Source organism: Delphinus delphis, chromosome 12 (genome assembly GCF_949987515.2).
Source record: "Delphinus delphis chromosome 12, mDelDel1.2, whole genome shotgun sequence".
In the NCBI taxonomy this organism is placed as follows: Eukaryota; Metazoa; Chordata; class Mammalia; order Artiodactyla; family Delphinidae; genus Delphinus; species Delphinus delphis.
The window spans coordinates 32,597,292-32,620,686 of record NC_082694.2 but is presented as its reverse complement, the minus strand read 5'-3'; the positions used below and the strand labels follow the sequence as shown (position 1 = coordinate 32,620,686).

The 23,395-nt window shown below is 41.6% G+C and overlaps 1 protein-coding gene across 3 annotated transcripts in view; it reads left to right on the top strand.

Annotated features, from left to right (window-relative positions):
• The window catches only part of PLEK (pleckstrin), a 51,149-nt gene that overhangs the window by 14,317 nt on the left and 13,437 nt on the right, over nucleotides 1-23,395 (top strand). For 2 of the 3 annotated variants that reach the window (XM_060026464.1, XM_060026463.1), the window contains exons 3-4: nucleotides 21,529-21,684; nucleotides 21,933-22,114. In XM_060026464.1, the coding sequence (XP_059882447.1) occupies nucleotides 21,529-21,684; nucleotides 21,933-22,114 (338 nt within the window). Of the gene's footprint in view, nucleotides 1-12,033; nucleotides 12,111-21,528; nucleotides 21,685-21,932; nucleotides 22,115-23,395 lie in introns of those variants that run through there. The other variant, XM_060026465.1, reaches the window with a different exon arrangement.

Here is a 23,395-nt window from a genome sequence, read left to right as displayed (position 1 = left end):
TACTTTGAATCATCTCTAGATTACTTATAATGCCTAATACAAAGTAAATGTTATGTAAATAGTTGCTGGTGCTTAGAAAATTCAAGTTTTACTTTTTGGAACTCTCTGGAATTTTTTTTTCTGAGTATTTTCTATCTGCGGTTGGTTGAATCCTTGGATTTGGAACCTGTGGATATGGAGGGCCATATTATAAACCACACTGCACAGAACATCCTCATGGCTATATTTCCCCCTCACAACTATAATTATTTCCTTAAGGGGGAAAATTCCTGATTGCTGAGTCAAAGGAGTTGTATTTTTTTAAGGCTTTTGCTATACACGATCTAGTTGCCCTCTGCAATGGTGGGACTGTTTTACACTCCTACCATGCTCTTGACAACTCTGAGTAAATCATTAAAATAAATGCTTACTTCATTTATATGTAATTACTGCAAGAATACATGCACACTGTAACAAGTTCAAATCATAGGTGATTGAAGTGGAAGGTGAAAGCCTTCTGACTTCCCCGACTTCCTAAAACATTTGGGGTTATGTTAACAGTTTTTGTTTGTTTGTTTGGTTGGTTTTTTAGTTTTTAGTTTTTTGCAGTGAAAGCACAGGGTCCTAACCACTGGACCGCCTGGGAATTCCCAAGGTTAACAGTTTTGTGTGTTTCCTTCCACTTTCCTGAGCAGTGCACCTAGAAGAAGGCAGTTCTGAGACTTTGGCATTTACCTGCTCTGATGTGATGAAAAAGACCCTGTTGAAATATAAAATCACTGCTTTTAATGGAAAACACTTAAAATATCAATTCACCCTCTTTCATTTCCATATTTATTTCATTCCTTTCTGTACTGTTTAAAATGTTTACTGGTTTGTACTATTTTGATAATCCAAAAAAATCCATGAGTATATTTACAAATACGTTAGAATTGGGATGACCTCTAAGGGATGTCGCCTGTTCCCCAAAACTATAAAAAAGAAATTTGTTATATTTATTATAGTGTATGCATATGACAGAGTGCTGAGAAAACTGTTCGAAATTTAGTTGAGGGGTTTTCTGTTGCTGTCCAGAGTTAAGGACAAAGGATCATACTGTAGCCTGTTCCCCTAACCTGCAAAAAGCAGGCGTTCCCTCCCTCAGATTAGGAGAGGACAAAATGGCAGGCACATGGGCTAAACTGAGCTTGCCACCTGCTTTTAAGTGGCCTGCAAGCTAAGACATTTTAAATAGAAAAATCAAAAGAAGATTAATATTTAGTGATACACGAACATGGTATGAAACTCAATTTCAGAGTCCACACAGAAAATTTCACTGGCACATAGCTGCACTCATTCATTCATTCACATATTGTCAATGGTGACTTTTGCGCATTTAAATTTTGAGAGGTACCAACCACATTGTTCCCCAAAGAGATTTTTACTAATTTATATTTTCACTAACAGTATATGGAAGTGCACTCATGCTCTCACCATTATAAAAAAAAATTTAAGTCTGATGGGCAAAAAATGGTACATCCTAATTGTTTGAAGTTGCATTTTATTTTTTAATTGAAGTATAGTTCATTTACAGTATCGTGTTAGTTTCAGGTGTACAGCAAAGTGATTCGGTTATACATATATATGTATATATCTATATTCTTCTTTTATTTTTCTGATTCTTTTCAATTATAGTTTCAAAAGATATTTCATGTAGTTCCCTGTGCTATACAGTAAAACCTTGCTGTTTCTTAAGTTGCATTTTTAAAATTACTACTGAAGTGGGAATTTTTTCATCTTTATTGGTCATTTATACTTATTTTGTGAAATGCTTTTTCATATCTTTTGACCCTTTTTTTCTCTTGGGCTTTTTTCTACTAGATTGGTAAGAGTCCTTCCTGTATTATGAAGAGTAACTTTTTGTATTTCATACTTATTTCAAATATTTTTCCAGGCTGTCATTTATGCTTTCACTTAAAAAAAAAAAAAAACCCTAGTATTTACTAAGCACTTACTATTCAATACATACCAGATACTCACCTAAGAGCTGTTCGTACATTACCTCATTTACTTCCCATAGCAAGTTTATGAGGTGGAGACTATTATTTTATTTATTTATTTATTTTTTAGGAATTTATTTTATTGAAGTATAGTTGATTTCCAATGTTGTGTTAATTTCTGCTGTACAGCAAAGCGATCCATTTATATATACATTCTTTTTCATATTCTTTTCCATTATGGTTTATCACAGGATATTGACTATAATTCCCTGTGCTATATAGCAGGACCTTGTTGTTCGTCCACTCTATATATAATAGTTGGCATCTTCTAACTGAGGCAGGGACTATTATCACCCTAGTGTTAAAAACAAGGAAACAGAGTCTTAGACCACATGGCTAGGGAATAGTCGAGCTGGGATTAGAACCCAGACAGCTGGGTCTTGTGCCATAATCTTCGCCACTCGTCCATACGGCCTTCTTTGCAGGCATCACCCAACATCTCCTGTCATCTTCACAATAGTCCTAGAGGTGGGTGCCGTTGCTATCTGCATTTTACAGATGAGGAAATGGAGGCTCAGAGAGGTCAGGCCATTTGCCCAAGGTGAGAGGTAGAGCTGGAATCTGAAAGTGAATCTGTCTCCAAAGTCTGTGTTCTTACAGTTTCCCAGCATCTCCCACTTTGAGGACCTTTCCCAAATGGAGGAGCTCTCAGCAGGGTTGGCTGAGCTCAGAAGGGCTTGGGAAGACCTTGCTAGGAACTGCAGGAGTCACAAGGCTTTGTGTTCAGGCCTCCTGAGCTCCTTTAAGCCCCGCCCAGTTTTCTGACCTTGCTTATTTAGAAAACTCCCTTCCTCCGTCCTAAACTTGCCCGTGCATCACAGTGGGATATGGCATTTACGTGCTGGTCAGTCTCTAATGGGACCCTTGAGTCTGTAGGACACTTGTATCTCACAAGGCCCCTTTCTCCTTGTTCTGGACCACATCCTGCCTCCTACCTACTCTTGTTTTTGGAAACAAAAATTAATGTGAGAGCGCGTGGGTGGTGCTTGAATACACCATCTGTGTGAAAGGAGATTTCAGGGTCTGTGTTATGGGCAGCCTTCAAAAACAGTCACCTTATGGTGAGAGCTGGAGCAGGCATGTCAGGCCATGGGATGGAAATCATGTGTCAAGGACGTAGAACAACCAGATCAAAGGGGGTCTGGATCCCAACCCCCCAGAGTTGTATTGAGACACTGGATTGTTTAGGTTCAGCTTGTCGTATGAGAGACGAATAAATGTATCTTGTTTAAGCCTCTGTTTTATTTGCTTTATTTATTTATTTATTTTTTGGCGGTATGCGAGCCTCTCACTGCTGCGGCCTCTCCCGTTGCGGAGCACAGGCTCCGGACGCGCAGGCTCAGCGGCCATGGCTCACGGGCCCAGCCGCTCCGCGGCATGTGGGATCTTCCCGGACAGGGCACGAACCCGTGCCCCCTGCATCGGCAGGCGGACTCTCAACCACTGCGCCACCAGGGAAGCCCAGCATACATTATCTGTCAGAGGCAATAGAGTAAATATTTTAGGTTTTGTGGGTCACATGCTCTCTGTCACAACTGCCAAACTCTACCTTTTAATGTAAAAGTGGCCGTAAACAAGACAGGGATGAATAAGTGGCTCCGTTCCAGTAAAACCTATTTATGACCCTGAAATGTGAATTTCATAAAATTTTTATGTGTCACAAAATCTTCCTTTTTTTTTCCCAACCATTTAAAAATGGAAAAACCGTTCTCAGCTGATAGGCCCTACAAAAAGCAAGTAGTGAGGGGGCTATGGCCTACAGGCTGTAGTCTGCTGACCCCTGCGCTAGACTATTCACAGAGCGCTTGTAAAAGAGGCAAACAAGCTCTACTCCCATCAGTGATCGCCCGGCTCCTGCCTGAGTATTGAGATTGGAAAGGTTGGGGAGATTTCCTTGGAGAGCCGTCCGTGTGCTGTACTCCCATCCCACTTCCCCATCCCCCATTTGGAAAGGGAGGACATGCTCCCTTCCCCTTGGACCAAGTGGAGAGGATTCAGGGGTACTTTCAGAGTGCTCCAAACTGGAAATGTTTAAAGAAGGGAGCCCTTGGGTGGAGTACTTCTCACTAGGAGGCAGAGATGAAAGAAACGCACTGGAGCAAAGCTGCAGTCTCTCTGCCTGGAGGCCCAAGAGCTTGGATTCTGGGGCCAGATGCAGACTCCTTGAGGGGAAGCCTGCCTGGGGTAGCTTAAGAAGGATCCTTTCCACAGAGACCAACAGGAAGGATGAAGGGACCCTTTAAGGACAGCTTATCTGGTGAAACTCCAGAGGCTGCGGGGTGATGGCGGGGAACATCCAGGAGGGAGACCTTGTCCACATGGACGGGATTGTTGCCATCATCAGCAATGGCGGAACCAGGATGTACATCTTGGGAGAGAAGGAGCCAGGCACAGTGCATCTGCCGAGCGCCAGTGCCAGCTGGTAGCTGTGCCAGTCAGGCAGGACCCAGTCCAGGGCTGACACAAATGGGCTCAATGCAACTGAATGAGTGAGCAGCGCTGCTCATGGTGAGTGAGTCCACTGGAAAGGAATCTGCACCGTAGGGCATCTTTCATGCCCTTTAGGTTATCATGAAAAGCAGAGTTTTTCAAATAGTTTTAATGATGTACAAAACTGAGGAATTAAGGCACAGTGCCTAACAGTCTCTCCCCTCCCCCTAAGCCCAGGAGCTAAGGCAGATGTCCGAGATGTTTGACCCAGGGTCAGGCCTGATGATGTATCTTTCGCCATATCTACCTCCCCCTTAGATCCCGGAGAGTCCAGAAAAACCTGACCTAGCAAATAAGATTGGAGAAGGATAGGGCGAAGAAGCTGAGCAGAAACTTCCCTCTTCACTCCAGGGTTCAAATTGGGGCTGGGGAAACTGTAAGTTAAACAAAAATGTTTGGAGTGTTTAATATTAGACTGGACTATAGTTAATACGATTTATTAATCAAGTTAATACGATAGGCTGATTTGGGTTGTTTGTTTTAAAAGCTAAGAGTTCTTGGGAAATACGTGGAAACTGCCCAAGATTTCACCCAAGGGGCCGAGAAGGAACTAACTGATTGTCAGAGTGGAGCTTTGAGAAAAAGAATAGGTGCTTTGTGATTGTACCCTACTGGGTCTAGCTCCTTCAGGAACATGTTACAGTTGGCACTATCAAATCTTTTCAAATGTGCTGATTTTTTTGTTTGCTCGTTGTTCTTTAAGAGAGAGCTCTATATCTTTCAGTGTCAGAGTTGAAATGAGCTCTATCCCTGTTCATATCTTTCAAGCCCATTTCAAGGAAGTAGAAAAAATGTTAGATTTACTAGTGTTTTGTTTTAAAAGACCAGAAGCCTACTTGCTTGGGATATAGGCAAGGAAATGGAAGCGAGGAGCTTCTGCAAGGTTCTGTTTGAGTTGCCGCTTGGTAGTCGTTTGGGGAACTCCTTTGGGCTGCAGCTAGCCTGTGAAGGGTCTATTGTTCATGGCAAAAGGCACCCCCTCTGGGCCGAGCAACCTCAGGATCACGGTGCTTAATTGGAGGAGGGTACTATTGCATACAAGAAAAAGGCATCCCTTCCCCAGGGCAGCAATGCTGGAGGTCTTGTCAGACACCTTGAATCTCAGCCTCCGATCGCCGCTGTGGCAAACTGTGCGCATGTTCTATGAGCCTGCAGCTCCCGCTCGCCCACCCTTTCATCCAACAATTGCCCCTATCTACAGGCAGCAGTAGCATTGCCCCTTCTCCTCCTTCAGATCCACTCTCTGTACAAGGAGTGAGCTGACAGTAAGTGCCCAGCAGCGCTGTTCCACGGTGCTTGTTTTCCTGCACTTCTCCGAATGTGCTGGCAGGACTGGGATTTGTTTGGCATCGACCTTCAGCAGTCCATACTTCCGATAGCTAGTCCTCTCAGCTTGGCTGTATTAGTGGGATTCTTCTGGGGACCTATCTTCTTAGTTTTTGGTTGTCATTGTTGGTGTAAGACCTTTATTTAATGATATCTCTAAAAATCTGAAATTTGAGTGCTTTCCATCTTTAGACAATTAGAGACTTACACACTGCATTAAAATCTTGAGATCACAAAGGTACACTCTTTTAAAAAGCAGTGTTCTCTACCTCCATGATCTTTACAGGGAGAGGAAGAACTGACAAAATGAAGTTTCCACTGCAAAACAGTCCTGAATGAATTTAAAGCCTTTCTGAACAAATAGGATGTAAACCTAACAATACGGAAATTTTCCCGTCAGAATCTCCATCTGAATGGGATAAAAATTAAGAAGGTGAAGATAAATCGGAAATGCTTTCTTTTTATCACAGTATTGAATACATTTTAGAATAGTTATAGATTTACAGAAAAATTTAGACAGTACAGAGAGTTCCTAAATGCCCTCTACCCAGTTTCCTCTATTATTAACATTTACATTAATACGGCATATTTGTCACTATTCATTAACTGATATTGATACATTATTACTAACTAAAGTCGATACTTTGTTTAGATTTACTTGGTTTTCCCTTAATGTCCTTTCTCTGTCCTGGATCCCATCCCATGTTACATTTAGTCCTCATGTCTCCATAAGCTCCTCTTAGCTGTGGTAATTTCTCAGAACTTCCTTGTTTTTTGATGACCTTGACAGTTTTGAGGAATGCTGGTCAAGTATTTTGCAGAATGTTCCTCAATTGAGGCTTGCCACATGATCAGATATCAAGAGTGCATACTTTCAACCTGACTTAACACCATTGATGTTGACCTTGATCACCAGGCTGAGGCTGTGTCTGTCAGTTTTCTCCACCATAAACTTACTCTTTTTTTCCTCTTTCCATGCTGTACTCTTTGGAAGGAAGTTATTATAAGCGGCCCATGATTAAGGAGTGGGGATTTAGCCTCCATCTTCTTGAGGGTGGAGTATTTACACAAATTAGTTGGAATTCTTGGGATAGATCTGCCTTTTCTCCCTCATTTATTTACCTGTTCAATCATTTATTTATCTATTTTATTCTTTGGGCTATAGTCCAATAGTGCTTTATCTATTTTGTTGTTTGAATTGTTCCAGCTTTGGCCATTGGGATCTCTTTCCGTTGGCTCCTGTGTCCCTTTGACGTAACCCATCATTGTGGTTTTATTTATTTATTTAAAAAACTTTTAGCACTTCCTTGCTTTCTGACACTACAAGATGCTCCAGGCTCATCTTGTATATTTCCTGTCCCAGTCCTAGAATCATCTGTTTCTCCAAGGACCCCTAGTTCCTTTCATTGGAGATAGTGTATCAAGATCTGGGCACTAGTGTCTTGATCAGTTTAGGTTGCTGTGACAAACTACTGCAGACTGAGTGTCTGATAAACAACAGAGATTTATTTCTCACAGTTCTGGAGGCTAGACATCCAAGATCAGGTTGTCACTGTAGTTGGGTTATGATGAGGGCCTTCTCCCATGTTGCAGACTCCTGTCTCCTCATTTTACCCCCACATGGCAGAAGATCAGAGAGAGAGAAAGCAAGCTCTCTTGTATCTTTTTATTAGGTCACTAATCCCATTCATGAGGGCTCTACCTTCATGGAGTAATTACCTCCCAAAGGCCCCATGTCCTAATACCATCACATTGGGGATTAGAATTTTGGAGACATATAAACACTTAGTCCATAGCACTGTGAACGCTGCTACCAGGGTGTTGTTGCTTCTAGGCTCTCAGTTGACAGAGCAAGGAAATATATGTGAAGCAAATGGGTATATGCATATATATACTTTTATATTTCTTTTATCATTTCCACATGAATTCTGTGTCTGTTGGGAAGAATTGCTTAATATGTGCTCTCAGTTATGCATTTTGAGCTGGAGGCCCATTGGGCAGCAACTAGATATTCTCTAATAGGTTTAAAGAAATCAACAACTTAAGGCTTTTCTTTCATTGGGACATAATTCTCCATGGACCTCTTGTGCTTCTTCACAATTGACAAGGAGAGACACTATCTTTTCAAGGATGTTTGTAAGTGAACAATAACCTTGGGAGATGGAGATAGGATCTCTCTGCAGAGCAAGGGCAGATTTATTTACTGTCCAGTGTAATGAGGATAATGTCTCCTTCTGAGGCAAAGTTTGGGCAGGTTTGCTTGCAGTCCATGGTCAAAGATTGGGGCTCAGCAAGCTCCTGTATGTGCAGCATCCCTCTAGGCTGCTCCGTCTTTTCTCACAGCAACTGGGGACAAGAGGAACGACACAAACACGAAGCCTATCCTACCTACTGTGTTGTGAGTAACAAAGTCCTTTGTCACATTGTAAGGTCCGGAAGTCTGGTGTCTTCCAGCGGCTTCCACAAAACTGTACAGACTAGTTGTAAGCTTGCACGTAGGTACACCTCAGACTTTTCTCTGGTTGTGACACCTTCATGTAGGTTGAGTACTAACAGTATTCCGATATTTCTCAGCTAGATGTAAGCCTTTTTTGGAGTTACCAATGCTGAAGAATAAGTTTTTGAAAATTTTAAATTAAAAACATTTAAAACGTTTCAAAATAAGATCATCACTCACAAACAATAAAAGGAAAATTTTATTTAGCTCATGAATTAAAGTGGGAGCCAGCCAGCTGTCACAACTGGTTCAAAGGAGAAGTCAAAGACAAATTGATAGGGAGTAAAGGAACGGTAAAATCAATTTACAAATGGACAAAAAACTGGCTTTTTCCACGGGGAGTAGGGTGGGCTTGAACCTCCACCAGACAGAATTTATTTGCATGTCCATAGACAAGAATTATTTGCATTGTTATCAGGTATCCACAATTTATAGAGTTGTACAACAATTCAAATACATGGAAAGCACAAACTCCATAGAATCAGATAACCTGGAAAGGTGTGCTGTAAATGATGCCTAGTTTTCCACTGGAGACATGCACTAATCTTTTTTGCTTATTCCAAAGTCTTAAATATTCTTTACACCAATAAAATGTACTGTAAGAATTGTTTCCAAGGTATTGATCCAATGTGAGAGAATTAAAAGGAGGACAGAAATAGAGTTTTAAAAGTAAGCCTAGAAATATACACATAAAAAAGATATTGGAAGAGGTTCTAATTATCTGATCTGGGAATAGAATCCATCAGAGCAGAAGAGCATTTGCTCAGACTCCGTCCAGTAAGAGAAGGAAGTCCTAATATGTCATTGATTCAGACAGTTCCCTCTAGTGACCACTAGGGGTCGCTAAGCAGGCATTTGGACCCCTGACCGGAGAGGCAGGGGTGGCAGCATTTAATCCAGCCGTGGTAATGCTCACCTGCTTAACACATCTGGGAAGCTCATTGGTGGCAAGAGATTTTTCCCTAGTCCAGGGCCTGGCACATAGTAAGTATTCAATACATATTTCTTGAAAAGAATTATTCAGGATGCAGGGGGTGTTTTTACACTGTAGGCATCTAAGAGATATGATATTTCAGAGTAAGGATTCGTTAAGACTTCTGGTCATATTAGGACAAAAGGAGAAAACATTATAAATTAGAAGTCACTAGGTTAATTAAACAAAAAGAGATACATTTAGCCATGAAATTAGACTTGGTAAATCTGTGAACAGTTTCCATTGCCTGTACAAACACCAATGCAGCAAAATACTTGTTTCAGTGCGGACCTGGCCGTCCTCCTTTTCTTTGTTTCTGTTTTGCTCAGATGCCATCAAATGTTGATTCTTCCACTCCTATCCCCCCAAACTTTCTAATTTCTTACTGATTTTGGTGCAATGAGAAACTGATGGCAAGTCATCTATAATTCTAAGGAATCGATTAGGATAAGATGAAAAGTGAAAAATAGAGGGGCAATGACTATGGGTTAGAGCCACAGCTGGAAGGAAGGAGGAGAGCGAATCAGGAGGCTCTTAGAAAACCCCAAGAACAGATCTTCTCCCTGCCCTTGACTTTCTGACTCCTGACACGCCTTCTGTGGACATCTGTTGTTTTTGCCTGCCTAGGGGCCCTTCCCTCTTCTACTGTTAAGAGTGCCTTGATTTTACCCTGGGGGGATGAGCCCCTCCCCGACTGGATGGGGCTGTTCGTTCATGTGCTCCCCCCATCGGATGGCTGAGGGGTGAGCACTAAGCCAAGCTAGGCCAACCAAAGGCCCGGTCACTGCAAACTCTTGTAGAGCCTGAAAACCACCGGACTTCTTTCAACTTGGTGTCTCAAAGAGACCGTCCATTACTTCTTGCTTTGTAGAATCCCACAGCTGTGCTGTTTTCCATCCTTTCAAAGACCTGAGTCTTTATTTTTTCCTTCAAGTCCATGAGCCACCCCACATTCATCTAGTAAATTCCTATTTGCCTATATAAGCCAGAGTTTGTTTCTTCGTGACTGCAGCCAAAGAATGCTGACTGATGTAATGGGAGAAGGAAACTAGTCAAAAACCTAGTCCTATGTTACTTCTATAATCTCAGTTGAACTTATCATTGAAAAGAACTAGCTGTAAGGAAATGGAGACTCCTTGAAAATGAGGCATTACTAACGTTTATAGACACATTATGTTCTAGACACTTTTCTAAACATTTACAAGTATTCTTATTTAAGAATACTTACCTAAGAATGACCCCATTGAATAAATGTTATTTTTTCCCATTTTACAGATGAGAAAACTGAGGCACAGATGATGAAATAACCTGCCCATTTTCACATGGCCAGGTTCACATTCTCAAAGTTTATTCTGTAGAATACAAGTTTTTCAGACGTGTATTAGTTTCCTAGGGCTGCTATAACAAAGCACCACAAACAGGGTGACTTAAAACAATAGAAATGTATTGTCTCACAGTTCTGAAGGCTAGAAGTCTGAAATCAACTGGCAGGGCCATGTTCGCTATGGCTGCTTTAGAGGAGAATCCCGGCCTGCCTCTTCTAGCTTCTGGTATTTGCCGGCAATCCTTGGCATTCCTTGGCATGTAGAGGTATTCCTCCCATCTATGCCTCTGTTTCTCTCTGTGTGTCTCACTCCTCTTCTCCTAAGGACACTAGTCATATTGGATTAAGGGTCCACCTACTCCAGTATGACCTCATCCTAACTGATTACATCTGCAATACATTTATTCCCAAATAAGGTCACATTCTAAGGTACTGGGGGTTAGGACTTATTTTGGGGGTCGGTCATTTTTAGATATTCATGTTAAACATGTTTTTGAGGGGTTTTTTTCCACTTTAACTCGTCACAAGAATGTTGATAGCAATTGCTCAAAAAAAGAATTATGTGGTCAAATAAATTTGAAAAACACAGGATTAACCACCATTACAGTAGGATTCTCGGCTGTAGTGCTTTGGGAGGGTCTTTAATTTGTTAAGCTGAAAGGGAGCCAGCAAACTGGGACTGTAACACACAATTTCTCAAACATGTTTGGGTATGAACTTCTTTCTACTGTGGGGTTAGTGGTGTGTGTGACACAGATCACAGGCCCGATGCGAGGTAGCAGCACCCTGTTAAGGACCCTCCCTACTCTTCTGGTCCTTAAGACAACTGCTTTCTTCTCTGAGCATGAGTTTCCTTATGTCTAAGATAGAGGCAACAATATCCTTTCCCCTGTGGGTTTCTTATAAGAACTATGCTAAATGAGGTAGGCTGAAACACCCCTAGGAGAACACCTGGGACAGAAGTAGACATTCAGTTAATAGTAGTTGCCTTTGTTATGCTAATCAGACAGTTCTGAATTTCTGGGCATTTTGATTCAGCCTTTCTAGACTCTCGGATATAACTCCTAAGCCAGGAAAATTTCCACCAGTAGGGTTTTCTTGTTCATTTTCCTTTTCCTTTCACCATTTTTTTCTCTTTAGGAGAATTATTTCCTTTATGATAATAAAAATTGACCTTAGGTAAATATTCGACCCAACTGTACTTTTGACAAATCTCCAGTGTTAGCAAAGAATGGGTTGTTTCACTCTGCAGTTCCTTATTCTAATCTTCCACCCCGGTGAGGGGAAGAGGATGTGATCACGTGATTGCCAGCAGAGGGGAAACTGTGAAAGGGCCCTCGCTCTAGAAAAGCAGCCCACAACAGCCCCAGCTCTCAGAGGAGGGCGAGCTTCTGAGGCGACTTCTGCGGCGGGACTCGGCCATCTCTTTGTCCGTCCGACATGGAACCAAAGCGGATCAGGGAGGGCTACCTTGTGAAGAGGGTAAGCAAAGTGCCACCTAAAAGGGTGTCCCTGGAGATAGGGTGGGGGAGGATTGGAATCCAGCTTTGCACTCTCTACCTGCTGAACCTATTGGGCTGAAACGGGAGAGCATCGCAGCCTGTAGAAGGTTGGAATGATGCGGAGAAGCCAGTACGTGTTCCATTGCCTTGTGGTTCTTAAAAGTGAATGAATCCAGCTCAGGCGTCAGCACAGCTTGATTTTGTGGGGCTGAGAATTCCAGACGACAGGGTCTGGAAATCCTTCAGGATCTAAAGCATCCTTTTCAAGAGTCACACATGTGTGTTATGCTAGAAGACTGAAACTCTTCTTCTATAGAGGTTACTAGGAGAAACTATTCATTTGTTATTTAAATTCTTCTTCCCCTCTTTTTTTGTTGTGGAAAAGAGGAAGAAGAAAATATTAAAGATGAGCGGATATAATGATACAGTCATGGTAGCTTATTCATCCTTTTTTTATTGGACTGAAATCTCTTCACTCACAGTTCTTAGTGAATTTGTATAACGTGCTGTTAAGGTGGTAGTAGATTAACCATTTTAAAGATTAGAAAACAGAGACACAAGTTTACTCAAAAATGCTTGGTTTCACTGGTGTGGCATCAGGAAATTGAATTTCATTAGCACTGCTGGTTTTTCTCCTGATAGTGGGTGTATGCTGTGTCACTGTGATACTCCCCAAGAGGGTGAGTTCACACATAGGGCTCGTTGGCATCCTGTGGACAACACCTATAGGAACATGTAACTCACACCCACCCAAGTGAGTTCAGGGCATTAGAAGTGAACTGAACTCAGTACGTTCCAGTTTTTAATTGAATGAGAGCATAATGGGACTCTGTTTTAGGCCATCCATGCTTTAACATTTTAACCTGAAAATTCTACTAAGAGGAGGTTAAACTGCTCACAGTGCTGCCTGATTCTGTTTTGATTTAAATCTGGAAGGGGCCTTAGACCGTCTGACCTCATTCCCTCATTTCCACAAGAGTAAGCGGAGACCCAGAAGCTGGGTGACTGCTCCAAGTCACATGGCTGTGACAGATTTGGGACCAGAAACTCACTCCCTGACTCCTGGCACTGAGCTCTGTCCAGTACACTGGGATTTTCATTGAGTAAATTCAATCTAAGTTAGGGTTTGTAATGTGTCTATGGTCGTGAGAGTTACGAGTAGATGCCAGAGAATAAATGAGCCCTCAGCTGGTATTCTTTCTAGCTAGCCATATTTTGAAACATCCTTTGGAAAAGACACATGTATATACACAGAGGTGTATGCAGACTCTTTGCAATAGGCACTAATACTCTCTTGAGAGCCAACAGTAATTAATGTTGACATTTCTTTCCTGGTCACTTAGGCTAGTATCCTGAGAAGAACAGGTGAATGGAAACATTTTCTGCAAAGGTTTTTTGTTTGTTTGTTTTTTTAAAAAAACAATTTAAGCATTTTGTAATTAAAATTGCTGTTATATTGTATACTTACATTTTAAACTCTATAAATTACAAATGATTAAAAGACTCAATCTCTAATAAGTGAATCTGCCCCACTAGAATATGACGATGAAAGAGTTAGGGTTGGCAAGCATATGGACTTAAATTAATAAATTTTTAAATCAGTGAGAGTAATTCTCTCAGATCATAGCCTGTAAAAGTCAGTCTAGAAAAAGTACCTAGAAAAAAAACATGGTGAAATTTCATATTTATTTTTCCAGTTTATATCTCCCATAATTTTCATGTCTACAATTTACATCTTCATACTTTTTGCATTTTTCTCTGGGGCCTTTTGAACACTCTCTGTTATAATGTGTTAGGATTCTCTAATTTGTTATTTTAAAGAAATACTTGATTCAGAGATTCCCTTTGTCAGCTGCAGAACTGAAGTCAGAATTTCCCAGTAAGATGCTAAACTTCCTAACTTCTTTAGACGTCATTTTTTTTTTCTTTCAGATACTTCATATACATGGGTTAAAAAGTATTTGTCAGGAACCTAGCACACAGTAGATGGTACCTAAGTCACAATGATTATTAATATCAGTATTGCTGTATACTTCAGTAGATAGGCAGTCCTCTCTTAGACGCTATTGGTCATATGCCCTGCTTCCTGGATTGGTTGCCAAGTTAATAGTGAAGAAAAGAGCATGAAGATCTTTCTCTGACAAGGCTGGGAGATGCCTTGACTATAGTCATTGATGTTAAAGCACGACAGGCGATAATATATGTCTCCCTCGGTTCACCTTTTTTTCTTACGCCGTTTAAGATATCTGGGTGGTAATAGAGAATATATTTCTCCTTATTCTTGTTTTATGAAATAATTTTATTGGATATAAAGATGTTTTGGGTGGAAAAAATATAACATTAGAATATGCTAGTACAAGGATTTTATCAAGTCAGTAATCTTGGGGTCAGTAGTCAATGGTATCGACTATATAATGTTTCTGCTTTTCTTCTGTGCAAGATAACTGTCCACATTTCACAATTCAGGTTTCCTCCTTTGCCGCCCTCCTGAGATCTTTAAATAGAGTTGATGGTTAAGAGCAGGAGGGAAAATACATGATTCTGTCATTTTGCAGCTTTTTCATTCTAAAGAAGACCCGGATTTTCTTGCCTCAAAGTCTTGCCACTTTGACTTCAAAAAAAAAGAGCACTTAGAGCCTGCCATGTAGCAGCTAGCCACTGTATGAACTCCATCTCATTCAATCCTATCCACCCTATACCCCTATCCCCATCTTACAGATGAGAAACTGAGGCTCAGAGAGAATAGGTGGCTTGCCAGTAAGAGGACAGCCTGGGATTCAAACCCAGGCTTGTCCAACCACAAAGCCCACCATCTCGTTGATCCCAGGAAGCCTTCTGAAAAGCAGGCTTCCCAAGCCAGCAAAAGGGAGGTGAGATGAACTTTGCAGAGCCAGAGTGGGGCCTGGACAAACTGTACTGTGGGCAAGAGTGTGTGTAGTGACCTCAACCTCCCTTTTCCTCTGATTAGGGGGTTACTTCCAGCTAATAAGCATATTTTGGAGGTCCTTGAAAATATACTACTGATTTGGATATGTTTATAATCATAGCTTAAAAAAAGGGAGAGGAGCAGATTACACGCAACCAATAACCTAGACTCCACCAAGTCACGTCACCAACCAGTCTCATTCCTAGAGGTTTATGCAGCCAACTGTCGTTTCTATGACAACAGCCAGCATGTTGAGTGGCAGGGCTGACCCAAGGAGTGTTTTAGGAATTTAGGTGGCCTGTGAGGCTGGGGGAAAGCACAGTAATCGGGGTGGTGAGAAAGAGAAGGACAAGAGGCTTGGTCAGGAAAGAAAAGGGCTGCAAAAAAGCTGATGTTCTGATAGAAGGAGGAAAGCCTGGGGCAAAACAGAGAGCAGGACTCAGGGGTCTCTGCCCAGCAATTCTTTCGAACGGCTACCTTGTCTTCCAGACACCATGAAATAATCCCTCTTGATTCGCACACGTTGATTCATTGTCATCAGAGTAGCCAACATATGTAGAGCTTACCCTGCAGCAGGGACAGATCTAAGCATTTAATGCATTAATGCAATATATATATATAGTGGGTACAACTATTACCCTTACTTTACAGTGGAGGAAAGTTAGGTACAGAGAGGCAAAGGGCCTTGCCTAAGGTCACACAGCTATTCAGTGGCCGAGATTGACTGGAACCCAGCAGTGTGGTCCCAGTGTCACAGAGAGCTGTGCCTAACCGTGTTATACGTGGCCCTCATGGGCTCAGATTGCAGTGATTTTCTCTTCCAAAGCACCGTTGCTGTGATGCGTGGTGCCCAGGAGAACCTTAGGCCAGAATGACTTCATAGTATTGCCTACAAAACTGTGTCATCTTATCTGCCTATATGGTTACCATTTTTTGAGCACCTACTACAAGCTAGGCATAGTGATCAGCCCTTTAAGTGTATTATCTTATTTAATCTTTAGAACAATGGGAAATTGGTAGTATTATTATTTTCATTTTATAAGTGAGGAGACTAAGTTTTGGAAAAATGAAGTAGCTTGCCTAAGGTCACACAGCTTAGAAGAGGCAAAGTTGAAATTTGAACCGAAATCCCTAAGACTCCAGAAAACATGCTGTTAAGACACTTTGTGTCATTTTTCTATTGCTAACCTAATATGTTTTTATTGAGAAATTGTCCAACCTGGAGGAGTTTTTTTATGTAAAAAATATTCTACTGAACAGATTCGTTTCCTTGCCTTCAAAGTATTCAAACTGGCACAAAATGACCATTGATCTGGGATGTTATACAAGTGATGTCATAGATCAGGTTGGACAACTAGATGAAGCAATTTATGATGTAGCAGAAATAAGGACTTCATAGAAGCAACACCAACTTAAAATAACATGTCCCATGAGTGTGGGAGCATAGATGATACTCACTCACAGTTCTGCTTTTGTTCAATATGTCATTTTGACCATCATATAGTTTTCCTTTAAATTCTAGCTATATGTCAACATAGGAAAAGAGAAGTTTGAAGAAAAGGAGAAGTGAAAGGAGGTGTCTTCACTTGGTAGGAGATGTCTGGGAGGGGCTCGGCACCACAATCAAGCTGTCCCCTCCCTCGGCAATGAGTCATGGCTTCTTTCTGTGAAGCCACACATGCGCAGGAAGGCCTGTCTCAGTTTGTGCATTCATCACACCGCCCTGGAGTTGCAGGTCCAGGTCACTCTCTCCCCTGTTAGATTGTGAACATCTTGAGAGCAAAGATGGCGTCTTGTTCATGTTTATACCCCAACACCCAGGCCAGTGTCTGAAGCATGGGAGCTGCTTTATCTTTCATTATTTGTAGAGAAACCAAAAAAACCTCGGGGGTTCATATTATAGTAACTTAAAAAAATAATTTCTAATGGGGTCATTTTTAGGTATTCATGTTAAATATGTTTTTGAGGGGATTTTTTTGCAGTTTTGTTTTGTTTTTGCTTGCAGGTGAAGCCCAAGTGTTCAGATGAAGGCAAGGGCATCTGGAATTAGAAGACTAAAGGCATAATAGTAATAACACGTTTTTAGAACAGACGTGTAGAATCTGAGGATTGAAAGGAATGTAACATATTTTGATAAGCATTTAACTGAACTTCTCATCTGTGGCCTGAATTTCTTTTACTACTCTGTTCACAAGCGTGCTAGAAGACCTCTTGTGCCAGGGAACTCACTAATTTAACTTTCTCCCTTAAGTTATGCAGCAAACTGTTTTCTTCTGAAACTTTCACCTACTGAGACTTCAAAACAATCGAAATGTTTCACACCCTTGAAGACAGTCCTTATCTACCCTGCCTGTCCCTTTCTGGGCTAAAACCTACCAGTTCCAACAATTTCCCCAAGAGAGATGCCATCCTGTCGCTCTCTTTTGAACAGCCTTCACTTTATCTGTAGCTTTGAGGTTTCCTGAGGTCAAGTTCATTCTCCAGGTGCAACCATAAGTACAGAATTACAGGGACTAGATACTATTTATTGGGTGCTCCCTATGTTCTGGATATTGCCCTAAGCAATGTTCGTGGATTATTTTATTTAATCTCCCAATCATCCTAAGAAATAGGTGATAGCATTATCCTCATTTGCCAGATGTAGAAAACGAGGTTTAGGGGCTTCCCTGGTGGCGCAGTGGTTGAGAGTCTGCCTGCCGATGCAGGGGACACGGGTTCGTGCCCCGGTCCGGGAAGATCCCACATGCCGCGGAGCGGCTGAGCCCGTGAGCCATGGCCGCTGAGCCTGTGCGTCCGGAGCCTGTGCTCCGCAAGGGGAGAGGCCACAGCAGTGAGAGGCCCGCGTACCGCAAAAAAAAAAAAAAAAAAAAAAAAAAAAGCCTGGGCCACCCAGCTCCATGGTCACCTACCGGTGATGCTCCATTTAAAGTTAGAACGTTACTTTCCTATGCTTCTATTTATATAGCCTACAAATGACTTTAGTTTTTTTGATAGCCCACATCAAACTGCTGACCAATAGAGCTCCTTTTTTTTCCCCACGCGCCCATTTTCCCAAATCTTCACCAATACATTTTATAAATCTTTTTAAAAAAATGTATTGAAGAATAAGTTTATATTTTGTTTAATATGCATTTGTTTAAATGCTGTTGAAGCAGTACATTTTTATGTTTATTGGACCCAAGCATTTCTTCTTTTGAGAACTGGCTGTTTCTATTGTTTGTCCATTTAAAAAAACATTGAGAGGGTTTGTATATTTATTATTAATTCTAAAGGGTTAAAAAGTATATTAAGGGGCTTCCCTGGTGGCACAGTGGTTGAGAGTCCGCCTGCCGATGCAGGGGACACGGGTTCGTGCCCTGGTCTGGGAGGATCCCACATGCCGCAGAGCGGCTGGGCCCATGAGCCATGGCCGCTGAGCCTGCACGTCCGGAACCTGTGCTCCGCAACGGGAGAGGCCACAACAGTGAGAGGCCCGCGTAACCCCCCCCAAAAAATATATATATTAAGGATATTAACCTTTAATTATATGATACTATATTATAAATATTCATACCTTTTAATTTGCTTTTCAGTTGTTCAGGGTTTTTTTGTTGTTGTTGTTTGTTCATTTGTTTTTTTACTGTACAGAAATTCAATTTTTTTAAGTGGTCAAATATCTTGAGCTTTAAGATTTCTTCTTTTGGTATCATGCAACGTCAGACTCTTATGCACTAAACTAACCACTTCCATGATGATGTACAGTGACTCACTTGGAAACTTTAAATTTGACTCAACATTTAAAACCTGCCCATTCTGACATGTAATTGTATAGGTTTTGTCCTATAATGGAGGAAAGCAGGCATATGCCACATATATATTTACTTACATATATAAACCTTATATATTTATAGTATCATAAAACATATTATTATATAGGATCATATTATGATGTGATTTACAATTTAGATGTTTTATGATTTTATGTACACACATATACACATATATGAGGTTATATATATAGCTGGCTAAGTGGCCTAAAAATTGATTTAGATTCAAGAATGACTCAGTGAGAACCAAAATGAAGATGGCATCTAAGGGGAATGGAAAGAACATAAAATTAGGAATCAGGAGGCCTGGATTCTAATCTCAGTCCCACATTAACTGGTCAGGTGTACTAGGCCCAGTCACTTAAAGTGGCCTCAGCTTTCTTACGTGTATGATGAGGCTGTTGGTAGATGATCCTAAATGCCTTTCTGGCATGGGCAGTCCGTGATCACACTTCTGGGTTTGCTCTTGGGTGACCACCAGGAAGGTTAAGGACAGAGAAGGGTAAATATAGCGGTCATGGAGAGGAGGTGCTGTCAGGTTATCCAGGGAGAAGCCAGCAGGTGCAGAGGAGAGAGATGACCCAGAATTCCATCATCCTAACCTAACTAACCGCTACCAAGACTGGAACAAAGTCCCACTTTATAAGCTGTCCGATTTCCCTTGTTTTACCAAGTATCAGCCTCCTCAATGCCCCTGAATCCCAAATGACACATCCTCCACCCAGTGAGCTGTCAGACCCTGAGGCTGCATTTGAATTAGTAAAGCACAAACTCATTTTGAATAGTTGGCTCCGGAGTAGTTTTATTTTATTTTTATTTTATTTATTTATTTATTTTTGCGGTACGCGGGCCTCTCACTGTTGTGGCCTCTCCCGCTGCAGAGCACGGGCTCCGGACGCGCAGGCTCAGCGGCCATGGCTCACGGGCCCAGCCGCTCCGCGGCGTGTGGGATCTTCCAGGACCGGGGCACGAACCTGTGTCCCCTGCATCGGCAGGCAGACTCTCAACCACTGCACCACCAGGGAAGCCCGGGAGTAGTTTTATTTTGATGGTCTACGGAAGGAATGTAGTGCTGGCTGACGTCTCCTAATTTTATCCCGGTTCCAAGGTCAAAAGCCCTGAGTGACTCTGGCAGTTATAAATCTTTGATAGGTCAGAAGTGGAATATAAAATTTGAGACTTGAAAGGCATTTCAGCAGTCATCTAGTCCAACTTCTTACTCCTAGCTCTGTGAATAGATCTTTTATTAATTTCATTTATTTAAAAGTTTTTAGACTTGTCTATAGATTTCCCTAAAAGCACATCCCAAATTTTAGTATGTAGTAGTATCATGTGTTGTTCATTTATTTATTAATTTTTCCCAATTATTTTGAACATTTTCAAACCCACAGAGAAGTGGAGAAAATAGTATGACTACCTATATACTCTTTCCCTAGGTTTATGAATTGTTAACGCATGGCTACATTTGTCTTATCTCTGTATTTCTATATAAATATACACACATATTTTTATGCTGAGATATTTGAGAATAAGTCAGCTTATCATGCTCCCTCATGCCTAAATATGTCAAAATATATCTTCTAAGAATTAGAACATTCTCCACAGTTTTCCAAATTGGATGTACCATTTTGCACTCCTGCCAGCCACGTATGGGAGTTCCAGTTACGTCCTTGCCAAGTCTTGCTCTTCTCAAGCTTTCAAAATTTTAGATGCTCTAGTGGGTGTGCAGAGGTATTTCATTGTGGTTTTAATCTGCATTTCCCTGATGGATAATGATGTTAAACACTTTTTCAGAGATTTTTTTTTTAATGTAGTGCCTCTTCCAGTCTTTTGCCCATTAAAAAAAATAGATTATTTGTATTTTTTCTTATTGATTTGCAGGAACTCTTTATATTCTGAGTTTCTCTCTGATAGATGTAAAACAGAAGGACATTTGATTGAAATTATTTCATGTGTTGGCATAGTGTCTGACCTTGCCCATTTTTTCAAAAAGGGAAATAATTCAGTGCTAGCATGAATAATTATTCTGCATGTTCAGAAAAGAGATAGTGTGTATTAATTTAACACTTTTTTTTTCAGTCACTAAAACAAAGGAAACACTTGGACAAGCAAAATGATAGTCCCACAAGTATTTATCTTCTTTGCATAAATAGTCTTCCTTTTGGGAAACTGGACCTTTATATAGAGGCTGTTTGTATTTTAAGATAACCAGCAGGATCTTCTGGGAACTGGATGATAACCCCATTTTGTGGTAGTCATGACAGGGTGACATCGTGGGTTCAAAGATAAGAGGCATAGAACCCTGTTCTCTTCCTTTTCCAAAACCCTCCCAAAATATAGATAAAAAAGAGAGACTTCCTTGATGTAGTCAGAACGGTTATCTGTTGATAAAGGGACAGTTGGCATTAATCCAAACTGAAAACTTTAAGTAAGGATATTCCTAAAGGCTACACTGACATGACAGCATCATGCTGGCATTAGAGACGGTTCTGCAGGTGATTTTCATACCTCTTAGCCATGCCTGTACACAAGGCTGTGCTCTGAGTTACAAATGCGGGTCGCCTGTGTCCACACTGGCCAAAGCTAGGCTATTTATCAAGCCCTTTGCCACCTATAGAAGAGTTTTAGAAAACATCATTACCCAGCTCTTTCTGTTGTCATTACAGGGGAGCATGTTCAACACCTGGAAACCCATGTGGGTTGTGTTGTTAGAAGATGGAGTTGAATTCTATAAGAAGAAAAGTGATAACAGCCCCAAAGGAATGATTCCCCTGAAAGGAAGCACTCTGACTAGCCCTTGCCAGGACTTTGGCAAAAGGATGGTGAGTTGATGTCGTTAACCACCATGAATACCTTGTCAGGGGCTGACCCTTGAGACCATGCATAGCCTGCAATGTGAATGGAGTTTCCTGGGCCAGTCCCTCTCCACACCACCCACCCTCTACCCTGGGCATTTGGGTCTTTCTTGGCCAAGCACTTCCAGAACAGGGTTGGCTCAACTGCTGTGCTTCATAAGAGACCTCAGCCCCTTGAAAGGAGTCATTCCTAATGGGATGTGTTTTGATTTCAGTTTGTGTTTAAGATCACTACGACCAAACAGCAGGACCACTTCTTCCAGGCAGCCTTCCTGGAGGAGAGAGATGGCTGGGTTCGGGACGTCAAGAAGGCCATTAAATGCATTGAAGGAGGTCAGAAGTTTGCCAGGAAATCTACCAGGAGGTCCATCCGACTGCCAGAAACCATTGACTTAGGGTGATTTTCTTTTTTAAAAAATTATTTTTTAACATCTTTATTGGAGTATAATTGCTTTACAATGTTGTGTCAGTTTCTGCTGTATAACAAAGTGAATCAGCTATACATATACATATATCCCCATATCTCCTCCCTCTTGCATCTCCCTCCCTCCCACCCTCCCTATCCCACCCCTCTAGGTGGTCACAAAGCACCGAGCTGATCTCCCTGTGCTCTGCGGCTGCTTCCTGCTAGCTATCTATTTTACGTTTGGTAGTGTATATATGTCCATGCCACTCTCTCACTTCATTCCATAGGGTGATTTTCTATGTTTGCTTCCCTTCACTCTTCCCTCCTCCCACCCTGCTTCTTGAGGAAATCTCACAACAGATCCTGCTCCAAGGCCTGCTTTGGTCACCTCTGAAGGCTGTATCCACCCTTCCAGGTCCATAGTACTGGCCCTTGGTTTACTAAGATGTTTACCTGGGTCTGAAGGAGTGATTGTGGCTTCTCTAAGGTCTAGCAGCTGAGGAGAGGGGGCAGTGGAATTTAAGTTCCCTCATTTTGGGTAATCTTGGCAGAGAGAGAGATGGGGGATGGAGAGAGAGAGAAAGAGAGAGATAGAGAGAGAGAGATGCATCATTGTATATATGAAGTAGCCATAATAAGTTACTCTTAAAAGAAAGCTTCAGGGTCTATAGGTAGGTAGGAAAAGGCACGGGCTGTGTGTCCTAGCAGGTAAGGTTTCAAGTTCAAGTTCACACATTCAGCAAGGGTGAACACCTCTCCTAGCCGGAAGCCATTTGTGCCTTGGCCTAGATTAATGACCTCTGATGTTGACTGGCCTGGAATTGCAGGTGATGGTTGTTGCCTGAAGGTGGATATCACATGAGCCCCTTTCTCTAGGAGTCTTTTTACTTTTTGCTGGTTTTTGCTTTTATGTGGAACATATCCTGTAACAGGAGCCCTGCCAGGAAGAATTCCATATTGGCTACTTAAATTCCATATTGGTTTACAAAATGGGTGAGGGGAGTCCTTAGGAGGGGACTGAAAAAAGTCCTCTGCATGCCTCCTGCAGGACGTGGCAGGTCACAGGAGTCTGATGAAATTGGTGCATTGAGCTTAGAGAGAATGAGCACTTTCTCTCACCAAGAAAGCTTTCTGGTAAAGACCCAAGAGGAGTTGCCTAGTCTAGCTGTAGCTGCTGGGTGGGGTGGTCAAGTGACCACATTTCTAACCACAGCTGTCAGAGCTAAGTGCGAATGATGCTTGTGCTACGTGGAGCCACGAGATCCATGAACG